The following is a 15,735-nucleotide window of genomic DNA, read 5'->3' on the forward strand; positions in this document are numbered from 1 at the left end:
CATTACTGGTGCCTGCTCGAACAAATCGATGAACAACAGGAAGACAGTTCTATGACCGTGCTACAGTGCTATATTTAAAATATCATATATGTGAAATGTAAGAGAAAAGTAATTCATATTTTATAAAAGGTTATTTTATAAAATTTTTTTACCAGAGAAAATGAAGTTTTTTAAAACCTGTTACTTAGAAGGTTTTAAAACCTTTACTTAGAAGTCTTTATCTTGTAATCAGAAAGCACAGAGAAAAATATAGGCATGCAGCTAGTTACAACTTATGTATGTTACAACTAGTATACTTTAGAGCATACTTTAAATAATAGATTTCAGAAAAATCTAACAATATTTAAATTCTATTAAGTCTTCTACTTGAAAATATATTCTTTGATAGATATATAAATCCTTTCTATTAATTTTTTCACAAACCATTTAAATATTATTTGAGCAAGCATTTTTTCAATTATTTGAAATACTGTTTGTAAATCTTGTATTTTTCATGTGGTAAGGTTTTATGTACCTTATAATACCTAAAATGTTTAATTATCTTATGTGTAATTTTAAAATTTGAGGTGCTTTAAACTAAGCATTTTTGTAGTTTCATCTCATTTCGCTTAACTATATTCTTAGAAAGGCAAACCAAGGAAATTTCAAGAAATAATACTGTGCAAACCAGAACTCTACAGAACATTAAAAGAAGGTAAGAAATTAGCTTATATGGTAGCCCTTTGCTTTATCCTTATATTCTTCACTGACCACTAGAAAACAAAAAATACAAATTCAGCTTCTGAAGGGACTATACTTTCACTCATCCACGCTGTCTATCTTGCAAAGTAAGGAAGCCAGTTCACCAGGAAAATGGCTGGTTACAGCAATGAAGATATAAAGCAGTTATGATACTGTGCCAAACATATCATTATCTTTCTCCTGAGAGACTTATTTGAAGTATATCCTACAACTACTGAAAGGCAGAGGTTAAAAAATTTTGGTGAATGTATACAAAATATTATTTATGTCACTGCTGTTTTGAAAAACAAAAGTATTGATTCCTATTGAGATAACTTAATTGACTGTTGGTAGAAAAGATGGTGGGAGATTAAAAAAAAATTAAGCCTTTCAAGTTGAGCCAGAGATTTTTTTTTCTTTTTTGGGCCACACCCGGCAATACACAGGGGTTACTCCTGGCTCTTCACTCAGGAATTATTACTGGCAGTGCTCAGGGGACCATATGGGATGCTGGGACTCAAACCCGGGTCGGCTGCGTGCAAGGCAAATGCCCTATCCACTGTGCTATCGCTCCAGCCCTGAGCCAGAGATTTAATCTCAATCAGGCATATCTTTTTGCCTCTTGTACTAAACCACAGGTGACAAGGCAGAGTCTCTGTTGTATGAATTTTCCAATCTCGCCACTCTCTATCAAAGTAACTCAATTGCTTTTCCTACTCTCTCCCCTCTTCTTTCTTCTTGTCATTTCTAAGGTAGGAATTTAATAAGTTCACTAGTCAACAGCATAAATATGTGTGGCAAAATAACAGGATAGGTTATAGAGAAGGCATGAGATGCAAGGATAGAACATAACATAATTAAAAACATAAATATTGTTATCATTGAAAATCACAGTTAATAGCTATTCACTGATAAGAATAAATATGATAAAAGTATTTGCAAGCAACGAAATTAATGTGAGCTCCTGATGTGTGAAAAATTAGAATGTAAGACAGAATTAAGATTTCTAATTCCTATTCCTCCAGTTAAAGAAAAACTATAGTCAAAGATAAAATATTTTGTTCATCCTCATAATTATTAAATTTATTTAATCAAAATACAATATGTGAATAAAAGTCACAAGGATATAGAAAACTAGCTGTTACAGCAACAATTTTTTAACTCTAAGGATTTTTCTTTAAATTAATGCAAATTTAATTTTACAGATTAGACAAAGTAGTCTTCTATTTATTGTTTTCTTACTTTCATCAATCATCATCATCATCATCATCATCACATTGATTGTCGAATTTCTCGAGCATCTCAGTAATATCTCCATTTGTCCTAGCCCTGAGATTTTTATTTATTTATTTATTTTTATTTTTTTTATTGAATCACCATGGAAAAAGTTACAAAACTTTCAGGTTAAATTTTCAGTCACTCAATGATCAGATCCCCATTCTTTCACCAGTGCACATGTTCCACCACCAAGAACCCCAGTACACCCCCCATCCCACCCCCCTCCCCACTTGTGTGGCTAATGATCTTCACTTTATTCTCTCTTTACTTTGAATACATTCTATTTCAATAGAAAACTCACTATTATTATTTGGAATTTCCCCCCAACAATCAAACCTGCTGAAAAGGCATCATTTGATAATTTGTTTTCCATTGCTGAGAATGAAGAATATATGAGCTCGCGCAGCCACAACAGCAGCCACACAGTTTTGGATTTCTGATATTTGAGCTCATTTCACAGTTTAGATGCATTTCTATAAGAAGCCGCTGGGTGCCAAAATTGGATAGCAGACCTCCAAGATCATAGTCTTTAAGGAGCAGAGGAGCTGTTTTTGTGTGTGGCTGCTTCGGATCTCATCTGGGCGGAGAGCATGCCGGTAACGCCCCCATCCCATGATCTCCTCTGTGCCACATCACTGCAAACTCATACCTCTGAATAGTGGGATCTAGAAGATGGCGGATGCCATGTGGGTATCGCTGCTGCTGCTGCCTCTGTCACCTCCCCCATAGCAAGAAGGGGTTGAGAGAGAAAAACCTTTCCCCTCCCAGGACGGCATGAGGTTGTAGCTCAGCTCACAGTCTAGATGCATTTCTATAAGAAGCCGCTGGGTAACTAAAATTGGTTAGTAGACCTCCAAGATCATAGTCTTTAAGGAGCAGAGGAGCCGTTTTTGTGTGTGGCTGCTCGGAATCTCATCTGGGCGTAGAGCGTGCCAATACCAGCCCCATCCCATGATCTCCTCCACACCACGCCCTGAGATTTTAGAAGCCTCTCTTTACTCATCCTTCCCAATGGTGCCACATTGGAAGCTCTTTCAGGATCAGGGGAATGAGACCCATCACTCTTACTGGTTTTGGCATATAAATACGCCATGGGGAGTTTTCAAGGCTCTCCCATGGGGGCAGGAAACTCTCAGTAGCTTGCCAGGTTCTCCCAGAGGGAGAACTAAGTTATTCGATGTCGATAACATGAAAAATTGACATGTGATGCAGTTTAGTGTAAAAGAAAGACATCAATTTAAAATAAATAATCCTGGGACCTGAGAAATACTATAACAAGTAAGGTGCTAGCCTTGCCTTGCACACAGTGACACAGGTTCAATCCCTAGCACCACATCATGTGTTCCCTCAAGCACTACCAGAATGATCTTTGTGCACAGAGCCAAGAGTTGCAAGGTTATGCCCCCACCTTCAAAACAAACAAAACTTAAGGACCTGCCTTTTGGTCTCAACAAATCAACGGCATGGAATGAAAATTGGAGATCCAAGGTACTGTTCTAGATTGACTAAGGGATATAACAACTAGGTGTGGGTTTTTTTGAATCTTGATTTTAATTCATTTTGGTGATAATCAGAGAAACTGAATAGAAAATTGGTTTAGGTGAGTACCAAGTACAATTGCCAATTTTGTTGGGTTTGGTAACAGTATTGTAATTAACAAGAAAATATCTGTTTTCACATGTCTATTCTTATTAAAATATTAAAGCCTTAAAATGGAATTTGCGTTAGAATATACTACAGCAAAAACTATGGAGCAAATATAGCAAGAATAAACTAGTAACAATTGCTTAAACCATTTAAATAATGGGTTTTTGACTTTATAAAATCTGTGACTTTCATTATTAGAAGCGATAGCACAGCGGGTAGGGCATTTGCCTTGCATGCGGCTGACCCGGGTTCGATTCCTCCATCCCTCTCAGAGAGCCTGGCAAGTTACTGAGAGTATCCTGCCCGCACGGCAGAGACTGGGCTCACCATGGCGTATTCTCTATGCCAAAAACAGTAACAACAAATCTCACAATGGAGACGTTACTGGTGCCTGCTCGAGCTAATCAACGAACAACGGAATGACAGTGCTACAGTGCTATTAAAATATACCTATAATGAAAAACATAAATAATAAAAACATATTTGTATGTTATTTTTCAAATGATAATATTAGTATTGTTATTCAGTTTACCTTATTTTGAGAAACAAGACAATGTATGTTTCTCAAAATTATAGAACTTCAGAAATCTTAGCAATCTCCTTTTATTTAACTTCCTAAATTCAGATTGATGAACAAAATGCAATTTTGCTCTCATCTTGAAGTTAATTAAACAAGCACCAGTATCTTCTTTTTAACTAAGTAACTTTCTTTTAAAAATTCTTTTTAAAGTCTTCCAAAAACTTGAATCATAAAACCTAAACAAAGTCTATCACATTTACTTTTAAATATCCTTAGTACTATAAACAAAGATGGAAATATAAAAATTTACCTTCAGGCTCCTTCCTTCTGTTTATGCACAGCCATTCTGTGCATAAATAATAGAAAATGTACTCAACAACCACCAAAGAAAGAAGTTGACTTTCATTCACTTAAAAACAAATAAATGCAACTTTTTTGTCCAAATATTAAAATACATTTACTTATTTAAAAATATTGGTCAAACTAATATTTTTTAAAGCCAGAAATTCTTCCAAAGACTAAAATAAAAAAGGCGAAACAGCTTTAGACGTAACTACTCTATAGCAGCAAACCTAAAGAAAGTAATTACCAAGTGAATAACACAGTAAGAAAGTCAAAGACTTTTATACATTTTTTAGAGCCAGTAATAAAAAGGGCATTAATTCTTTTGCATGGGAAAATCTGACTTCTTACTCTTATTCCTACTGAAAATTTTAGCAAACCTGATCTGACAGTTTCAATGTAAAATCATTTAGTGCAAAATGGAGAAAGCAAGAAAGCAGCCAAACATGAAAGGTCAAGAGAATGAAGGTTATCCTTGAACCAGATCCTTATAAATTCAGTCTGTCTAAACAACTAAGGACACGCTTTAACTTGCCAATAAGCAAATGAGAAAGTGGCAGATACACACGATTGACCAGATCAACCTTCATATATATTAAGGATTAACTTGAGGACAATTAATTTCTCAGCACTGTTGGAAAAGTGTGAAGAGGTGAACCGGAATGCTTGTACAACCCTGGGAATAACATCATCCTTCTAAAAACTCTTGTGTGAAGTTGTAACCCTATTGTGTATATATATTGCCGGGTGTTTGTTTGTTTGATTGTTTCTAACCATGGTCCAGTCAAGGAGTGAATAAAAAAATAAGTTGCATGGAAATCTGACATCAATGGTAACCCAGAACTGCTGATACTTTTCTGAAAGAAAATAAAAACTGCCATAGGGAGTAGCACTAATTCACAGCAAGAAACATTTCTTTTTTCAATTCTGAGGCTATTTCAAGATATGAAGAGGGGTTTGCCAAGTTTGCTGTTAAGCAAGTGAATGAACAACTCTGTGCAAGCAATTTATTAAGCCATATAATAGGCAGTATGAAAATTACAAGACACTTTTTTGTTCAATTCATATTAATACAAAGAAGCTAACAATTGGATAAGGCAAACTTTATTCCTGTTTGGTAACTGAAGAACAATGAACTCACCTACTTTATCTCTGATTTAATCATAACAGAACAAAGGTAGGAATGCTCCATGATCTCATTTCCTTGTCGTAACAAACGTCAAAACCAAAGACCTTTGAGTATCACACAATGCTGATGAACTCAGATCTGCAATAATCACGTCTTTCCTTTAAAGCACAAGTAATGCTGTATTATGGTACTTAAAATATTTAAATGGCCTCCTTTAAGCATGGGACGTGTGAACTACAGACGTGGTGGTGTGCATTAGAAGACAAAACATGCCTGGGTCATAACTGCTTACAGAGACTGCCTTGGTAGCTCGCAAAGCTAAGATGAAAAAGGCTTGATAACATATATCCTCAAGGGTTATCTCTCACTAAAGCCTGACTGACAGAAATAGCACAGAAAGCAGTTGATTGGAGGTCTTTACAGTAATGGGCCTGTCAAGAACTTGATCTATTTCAACATGAAAGCTGGAGCACAAATCAATAATGAGACAGCAAATCAAATCATTATCAGACTAGAATACCATTCATGTGAGCAGGTTAATTTTGTTCACTGGAGTGCCTGATCGCAGTAAAACTAAAGAAATTGCACTGACAGAATTAACATTGTGAAAAGGAGAAAAGAATATGGTGTCATTGGTTTAAAGGAATTGAGGCAGTGGACAATGTAAAACAAAGAATGTTTTAAAATCCACCAACTTTAGAGAGGGGGTAGATAGAGAAAAAGAGAAGTTAAGACAAAGAGATAAAAAAATATATATACACATTGTGCATAGAATTCTGGTATCACTGCAAAAAAATCATTAGACTTGGTAATGACCAGGGTTCAACCTTTTACAAATTGGCATTTCAGGAGGAATAGGGTACTAAAAGCTGATACCTTTAATTATACCTTTAATAAATCTCTTTAATCATAATAAACCCAGAAAAGAGAAAAATTTAAAAATATCTCACTGTATCACTGTTATCCCATTACTCATCGATTTGCTCAAGCAGGCACCAGTAATGTCTCCATTATGACACTTGTTGTTACTGTTTTTGGCATATTGAATACGCCACGGGGAGCTTGCCAGGCTCTGCTGTGCAGGCAAGATACTCTCGGTATCTTGCTGGGCTCTTGGAGAGGGGCGGAGGACTCGAACCCAGGTCAGCCGCATGCAAGGCAAATGCCCTACCCGATGTGCTATCATCATATGACTGAAACTCTTGAAAGTTTTTCTTAACTGTAGCTCATGGTGATTCAACAAAAAATAAATAAATAAAATGTCCATGGCTTTCCTGCCTGTAAATAATGAAAAAGGAGAAAGTGATATTAAGAAAATAATCCTGTTCATAATTCAGTCTCAAAATACCAAGTACTTTGAAATCAGCTTAACTAAGGAAGTAAAGGACCTATACAAAGAAAAATATAAAATAAAACATTAGTGATCCTGAAATGGTTTAATCTGTAAGAAAAGTTTTTGTCTTGTTTTATTTTTTGGGCCACACCCAGGGGCAATGAGTGCTTACGTCTGTGCTCAGGGGCCACTCCTAGCAGGCCTTGGGGAACCATTTGTAGTGCCAGGGTTGAACCCAGGTCAGCCACTTGCAAAGGAAGCCCTTACCTGTAGTACCATTTCCCTGGCCCTAAGAAAGGATTTAAAAGTATGTGTCATGTAAATCTCCTTATGCTTTCTTTTACAATTATGTCACAATCATTATACTACACTAATGCATGATTTAGAACGGTAATAAATTTAACAATTTATAAGAAATTTGGGGTCAGAGAGATAGTACAGCAGGGAAGGTGTTTGCCTTGCATGCAGCCAACTTCAGTCCAATCCCCACCACCCCATAGGGTCCCCCATCCACTGTCAGGAATAATTCCTGCGTTCAGAGCCAGGAGTAAGCCCTGAGCACAGAGTGTGGCCCAAAAGTAAACAAAAACTTAAAAAGGTGAAATTTAATATTCCCCTATAGCAACCTTTGAAGTGTCACACAAAGACCTCAATGCTGGGAACTGCCATCCTGCCCTGCTGCAGACCATAAATAGAGCAGTTCAGCCAGGTATCAGGTACTCTCCCATTTTCCTCACCCACCCAATGCCCCACAGTGTCTCATAAAGACCCAGATGCTGGGAACCCCCCGCCAAGCAGTGCCCCCTTTTCTCCTGTATTGTCCACAGAGAACACATTGGATTTTCTCACTGAACTCACTGTCTGGAGTGGCTCAGCTACCACCAACCACACCAAATTGACACTAATTAAGGCTATCCACAAACAGATATTCCCTGTCACTGTCACTGTCAACCCGTTGCTCATCGATTTTTTCGAGCGGGCACCAGTAACGTCTCTCATTGAGAGACTTATTGTTACTGTTTTTGGCATATCCAATACGCCACAGGTAGCTTGCCAGACTCTGCCGTGTGGGCTCCATACTCTCGGTAGCTTGCCAGACTCTCTGAGAGGGGTGGAGGAATCAAACACAGGTCGACCGCATGAAAGGCGAATGCCCAACCACTGTGCTATCGCTCCAGCCCAGATATTCCCTCAAACAAACAAAAAAACCCACAAATGTAGGTGTGAGAGTAAGAAAATATAGAATCCAAAACTGCAGCTGGAGTAATTGCAGGACCAATGACCCTGGACACTTTGTTGGAATCCTTGCACAAACTCTAAACATCTAATCAGTAATAAAATTGGTTGAGATATCTCAAGACAGGAAGGGAAGAAAGCGATACCCAGGTGGTTCACCCAGAAAGCTTCCTGTCAGGGGACACAAGTGGGGAATTAAAAATTCTCAACCCAAGACTGTTACATACAATGAAGACGCAGAGTAGAACGCCATGCTTAGTGAATGAAGATAGCAGCTGATAAGGCTGAACTTGTACTTACCAATTCTATAACAGCTCAGATAAGGACTGTAGAGGAAATGTTAGGATGTTTAATAAGCTCAAAGGAACAACAGTGTGGTAGTCAATAAAGTGCACGAACATATGTGAACAGAAATGATAGAACTACAGTTAGAAGTGACAAAAATAAAGAGTGATAGGTGAAATTAAAAACCCAATGGAAGGTCTAAGCAAGTGGGGTAAAAGCAGCTGAGGACAAAATCAGTAATCTCCAGGATGAGATATAGGAAATGTATAGAAAACAATAGATGGTGGGGAAAGTTTTGAAAACAAGATGAACAAATTAAAAATCATTAGAATTCCTAATAATTAAGAAGGGACCATTGAAAAAAATTATTAGTCAAAAAAAATCATAGCTGAGAAGTTTCCAGAGTTGAGAAGTACATGCACCCACATCAAAATGCCCAAAGTTCAAAGAGACCCAAATAAAAATATTCAAAGACACATCTTAGTCAAAATGACAAAAGCCAAACAAAACCAATATGGAAAGCACCAAGAACAAAGAAGGTAATGACATATATAAGGAAGTTTTATTAGTATTTACAGCAGGTTTATCAAGTGAGACCCTCTGGACCAAAAGAAAATGGTAGAGAGGGGGACAGAGAAGGAAAGAAAGGGGAAAAGAAGAAGAGGACAATTAATGGGTGAACAGAGTTCAGGGCTTCAGTTATACAGGTTATATGGGTGAGTGGCATTGCCATATGTCTAAAACACACACTCAACAACTCTGAAAACATGAGATCTAAGCTGCAATCGCTGGAATTTTGTAAGGTGCCCGTCAAGCTGACAAGCGGGGATGGGACAGGGGTCTGGGGTGAGGATGGAATACAGGAACAATAGTGGAGGTAAGTTGACACTGGTGGTGAGATCGATGCTGAAATTATAAATATAAAACTCAATTATAAAAAACTTTGCAAATCACAGTTCTTTAAATAGATTTTTTTTAAATAAAATAATAGGAGATACTTTAAAAAAACTCAGTGAAATGAACAATTCTCTAAGAATACCCAGTTATATTATCAGACAGATTTGAAGGAAAGATACAGAGCTTCATGAACAAGAAACAGCTTGAGAACTTTATAGGCTTGAAGCCAACATTGCAAGGTGTATAAAGGGCTCCTTTAATACAATAAAAAAAAAATTGCAAATACACTTAACTTCCACAAAAAGATGGAAAAAAAGTCTTTTGTGTCAATATCTCACTAGTGTCAATGGCCTAAATGATTCAAAAAAAGAAACACCGACTGGCAGGATGGATCAAAAAATTGAATCCAACAAGCAGCTGCCTACAAGAAATGTTTGGACAGTTCGAGAAAGCGTAAGCTCTAATTCAAAAGCTGGAAAGCAAAACTTTAAGTAAATAATTCCCTTAACTGCAAGATTTCATCTTTTCTTAAAGCTGTAGTGTATTCTCTCGTGTATAAGACAACTTCTACATCAATTCATCTGTTATTGGAGATTTGGGTTGTTTCCATACCCTGGCTATTATAACAAACATTATAATAAAAATTCTTTGCAACATTTCTTCTCATTCCTCACCTATAATGGTAATCTAATGAGAAACACCCTAATTTACTTAAAGACAAGGGAGTTGAAAGAGGAGGTGGAGAAGCATGAACTCTAAAGTATCCTAACTTTATCAGGATAAATGACTTTAGAGTTCAAACCCTGGTTTGCAGTCTTATAATGGAGGGGAGATGGGTGGAAATTATTTAACTGCTGAATGTTTGTGGTATTGTAGTGTTCAAGGAAGGTTGACTTAAACCAGCTCCAAGTCATCTTTATTTGCCTAGTCTCCTGATAAAAGCATGATACATATTTTATTATTTGTGTTAGATCTTCATATTCAAATTCACTAGTCTTCTAAACCTGGAGTATAATGCCAGACTGTACTGATATTAAATCGAAGGGCTGACAAATAAAAGACAAAAATATCTGGAGTCAATGCACATCATAGTTGTTTCAAAAGCATTTGAATATAAATGGGTCACAAATCACATTATGCAGAAGGGGCTATAAAGATCATCTAGTCCTAGAAATAAACAAGAAGGCTTATTTCTTGAGAAAATAACAGTATACATAACTAAACATATACACAAAGCACAAACTACTTAGATTGAAAAAAAAAAGAATTTCAGAATCAGCCAGTCCTGGGTATGAATTCCGGTTCTTTTATTTATTGATTTCATTACAGTGGGTTAATTAACATTTCTGAATCTGTTTGTGTATTTTAATTAATTTCCTTCCCCATTTGCCACCTTCATTATTTCTGTTGTGATTCATACATGCCTGAAGGTTTCATACATGCTTGGTTGTGATGCTCACATCAGATGCAGATATACACATTGTCCTGGTGCTGACTAAGATTTGCACTCTTTATTAGTTGTGGTACTTTAATTCTTTAGTTAATGCACACAAATTACGTTGTGTGTCACTGAAGTACTTATGCATGTGCTCTTCAGAGGTTGCACTTCTGATGGTAATATCTGCACATCTTTTTAGTTGCAATGCTTTTTAAGGATTGCATCGTGTGTGTGTGTGTGTGTGTGTGTGTGTGTGTGTGATGCTTATACACACCTGACTATAGTGCGTCACATATAGCCCCCAAAGAACCTGCAGGAGTGATCCCTGAGCACAGTCAGGAGTAAGCCTTGAGCACTGCCAGATATGGTCCTCAAAGCAAAATAAATGAATAAATTAAAAAATAAAAATCTTTTTTGTTTCTCTCTAAGAAGCACAACAATATGCAATATTTTGCTTTATCTAAGTTCCCCATCACTAGCTCAAGGTAAGTCACCTAAACCTACTAAGCATTAAGCTAATGCCAACAATGTGTCAAATATTTCTTGCATATTTCCTGTGACCCAGATCCTAATAACAGAATATATGTTCTAATACTCATTCTTAACAGAAAAAAATTCATAAATTTATTCTTTATTTAAAAATCATATTTATAAAAAAACCGTATATTCCTCCCATTTGAAAATGTCTCAGCATTTAGAGCTGACCCTTTCAGTCTCACATAAGTAGGAAAAAAATAGACGATGTGGGAAGCAGCACAGCTAATACAATGGGAATATAATAACACAATCAATTCCAGAATGATTTTGAGCTCAGTGAATAATTAGGGTTTCATGGCAAGTTTCCTTGTAGAGAAATGTGATTTCTGCCATTGTTAAATACTAAATCATATGCTGCTGTCCTGATATTTTTATTTTAAGCTTAAACTTAAAGACAGTGGGCAAGTTATTTCTCATGAAACATGGGGAAGCAGATACAAAAACAGAAAGAAAACTATTCTTAGAATAAACTAAACATACTTTATCCCCTTGGAGTGAAAAAGCTTCAGGTCACATTTAAGGCAGAAAATTACATTGGATTTGTGACAGAGCATAAATTAGCTTAAAATGCTGAAAAAGCAGTAAAATTAGAAAAACGAAACTGGGGAAAAAAAACAGAATTGGAACACTTTAGAAACTGTTAACTTTTACTCTAAGACTTTGTTTAAACCTTTGCAAAGATAACTATCACTTAAAGAGGCTTCCCTCAATAGAATATTCATTACAAAGATGTACTTTAGAAGAATTATAACCTACATTTCTCAGTCTGCTTCAGAGAAAGATCTGAGCCAGTGACAATGGAGTACTTTTAATACCCTGTATGGATATGGAGAATCACATTTCTTTTCATTTAGAGACAATTCATATGAAAGACTCATTTCTGTAGCCTCAAATGTAGTCAAGAGGTTGAAGTTGAAAGTATTAGAGCAAACAGAGACTGAGTAAATCTGAGTATGATTCTTTGTCCTTGTAATTGATTCAGAACTTCTGAATCTTTAAAGGGAACAATTTTAAGGAGTAAAACTAAGTTGAAGTTATATAGAGACAGTGAATACACTTATAGACCGAAAGAGAGGAGATGGAGAATCACATTTTCACCTGAAACACACTAGTTAAGAATCTAGCAAAGAGGTTAAAATAATAACCTCAACAAAAGTTTGAAATCATACTAAAAAGTATAACTTAGAGAGTAGAAATCACCTTTAAAAAATCACTGACATCAAACTTGATGCATATTTTCCAGATATTTTTCACAAACACATTACACAAATATATTATTATCTCTACTACTGCTGTTGTTAAAAGTGGAACAATACATTTGCAACATTTTTTTTTTGCACTTTTGAACATCTGTGACATGCAGCATTTTACTGAAGCAATTTTTTAAAACCATTCTTTGTTGATAGATATCTTTGTTTTTCCCCAAATTTCACTATTTCAAACAATGATGAAATGAAGATTGCTCTAAAATGTCTTTAAATTTCTACAGAGAAATGTTGAATCAAGAGGTATGCAGATAGGGGCTGGAGTGATAGCACTTCGGGTAAGGCGTTTACCTTGCATGCACTCAACCCAGGTTCGAATCCCAGCATCCCATATGGTCCCCTGAGCACCGCCAAGGGTAACTCCTGAGTGCAGAGACAGGAGTAACCCCTGTGCATCATCAGGTGTGACCCAAAAAGCAAAAAAAAAGGTATGCAGATACTACAGAATGAACAATTTGATTTTTCATATCGACTTTGAAGGAAAAAGTGAGCATTTTTAAGTAAAGTGCTTTATACTCACTTGCAAAACAAAAAAAAATGAAGGGATATCAGCACAATAATAAATAAGAAATGAAACTATAAAACATAAACTGTCAAGGATAAGGTAAAATATGAAAGAAGTAACAAATAAAAATATAGGTAGCATTTAAAATAATAATCTTAGATTATGTTGAAAATAAATATAGAAAACTAATGAATATAACTATAAGAAAATTTTTAAAAAACTGAGGGTAAAGATATAAAACAGTATCATAATGAAAAATAACAGTAATAATAAAAAGTAATTCAATCGCTACTTTTTAGGCTCTGTACTGGTATCATGGGTATATATTTGTTATTTACTTTTGGGGGCGGGGGAAGGTCACATCACACAGTTGTTGAGTATCCTTCCCACCTCTGTGCTTAGGAATTGCTCTCAGCATCACTCAGGTTGGACCCATGTGGTGCCAGGGATCTAACCCTGTTACCTAGAACCCAGAATTACTTAACATAAAGATTAAGTAAACAGTATTCTCTCAGGTCACTGATATTTATTTCCTCAATCCACAGCTGTCACCTTTGTGAATTAGGGGATAATACACATTTTTCTAACACAAAGCCCCCAGAATATACATATATTTTAGAGCCCTAACTTCTGGAAATACAGTTAAGTGTGTGCCGATTAAGTGATCTGATAGATTGGCTTTAAACATAGAGAAACTGTGTGCAGATAGGGAACAAATGAAAGAAGCTGGCTATATGGTGATAATATTAAAATACAGTAACAGCAGTCTGTACTTTTCCATATGTATGAAATTAAAAAAAATGTTTTAAAGAATTTAAGTTGAGGGCCTGAGAGATAATAGAGATAAGGTACCTGCTTATGTGCAACTGACCCTGTTTCCTTCCCTGGCACTATTATGTCCTGAGCCCCATCCAGAGTGATTCCTGAGTCCAGAGCCAAGAGTAAGCCCTGAGCACCACTCTCTGTTATGCAAAAACCAAAACACAAAACAGGATTCTAACTGAAAAGCAAAAATTGACTTAAGGAAGACACTGTGATTAAAAACCCAAGATAGAGAAGGGAACATCAAGTAAAATGTGGTTGGAGATCCCACCCGGGAAGGGAGAGTGAGCTGAAAGTAGACTAGAGACTGAACACAATGGCCACTCAATACCCCTATTGCAAACCACAACACCCAATTGGAGAGAGAGAGATCAAAAGGGAGTACCCTGCCACAGAGGCAGGGTGGGGTGGGGGGAAGATAAGATGAGGGGGGGAGGGATACTGGGTTTATTGGTGATGGAGAACGGGCACTGGTGGAGGGATGTGTTTGTGAACATTGTATAAGGGAAAAACAAGTTCTAACATGTGTGAATCTGTATCTGTACCCTCATGGTGATTCACTAATTAAAGAATAAAATAAAAAAAATCCCCAATATGGACCCAAATTAGGCTTTTAATAATTGATAAAAATACAAGGAGAAATGTATAAATGTATAATAATAATTAGAAACATTGAAGAGTTTTATAAGCAATCAAGGAACAAAAAGAGCAAAAATAATAAAGATAATGGTGTAATTATACAATCAGCAAGCTATACACTCACACCCAGGTGCATTCATCTGAATTTGTGTTGATCAGAGACTTTGTTCTTTTAAAGACTTGAGTAACACCCACCCGCTAAGTTGGTCACATGTTAGGTTACACTACTGAGTATTGACAATTAGACCATATTTACATGGTACTTATGCAATAGAAATATATTTTATAAAAGAAATATCTATAGTTCATTTCGCTACAATAGACTTTGAAAAACGTATCTTAGTTCATCTCATATAAAACAATGAAAGTGAAAACATATCTATTTCACCTCATATAAAACAATGAGGTGTAAATGAAAGTGAGGGCAGAGAGCCTGGGCCATTTATCCTCTGCCCCGGAGATGGTCATGGCAGCTGTTCAAACCCCAGGAGTTTGACTGTTACCTAAAACAGAATTACTTCACTATTCTTAACACGAAGATTAAGTAAACAGTATTCTCTCAGGTCACTGATACATTTATTTCCTCAATCCACAGCTGTCACCTCTGTGAATAAGGGGAGAAGATACACTTTACTAAATTCTAGGTAGCAGAAAGACCAAGCCTGTTAGAGGACAATCTGTATAATTCTTTTCACGCAAATGCAAAATATTCAACTCACCCAATTCGTATTTTCAGCATGCCACTAAACAGCTCAGGGTTATTAGAGATGATCCAGCCAATATGGATGACCAGTTCTTGTTGAATGACTGCCTCCCTCTCGTCGTGAGTGTTACACTTGTAATAGATGATGTTCTTAATCACTCTTGGAGACAAAGGATTTGAGATGACTTCTTCTTCATGCCCAAAGGCACCCAAAGTGACCTAAAAGTGGCAGAATTTTATTGTAAAAGTGTCCTAGCCACTAAAAGATAAAAGTTTAAAGATTCAAGGCTTAGGATGACTGGCAGGCTGAAATTACTCTACGTGAACTAGGGAATTAGATAGAATAAATGTTCCCACTATTTATTAAAATGGCTTTCAGAGCATGATTCCCACTGGACTTCAATGATGGTTTACAGTCTGACCTAAATTATAAGGGTAG

The 15,735-nt window shown here is 36.3% G+C and overlaps 1 protein-coding gene across 2 annotated transcripts in view; it reads right to left on the minus strand.

Moving 5' to 3' along the window:
• The window catches only part of PHKB (phosphorylase kinase regulatory subunit beta), a 262,109-nt gene that overhangs the window by 12,860 nt on the left and 233,514 nt on the right, over nt 1-15,735 (minus strand). For both annotated transcript variants that reach the window (XM_004600687.2, XM_055146377.1), the window contains one exon: nt 15,313-15,515. In XM_004600687.2, the coding sequence (XP_004600744.2) occupies nt 15,313-15,515 (203 nt within the window). The remainder of the gene's footprint in view (nt 1-15,312; nt 15,516-15,735) is intronic.

Source organism: Sorex araneus, chromosome 8 (assembly GCF_027595985.1).
Source record: "Sorex araneus isolate mSorAra2 chromosome 8, mSorAra2.pri, whole genome shotgun sequence".
Lineage (NCBI taxonomy): Eukaryota > Metazoa > Chordata > Mammalia > Eulipotyphla > Soricidae > Sorex > Sorex araneus.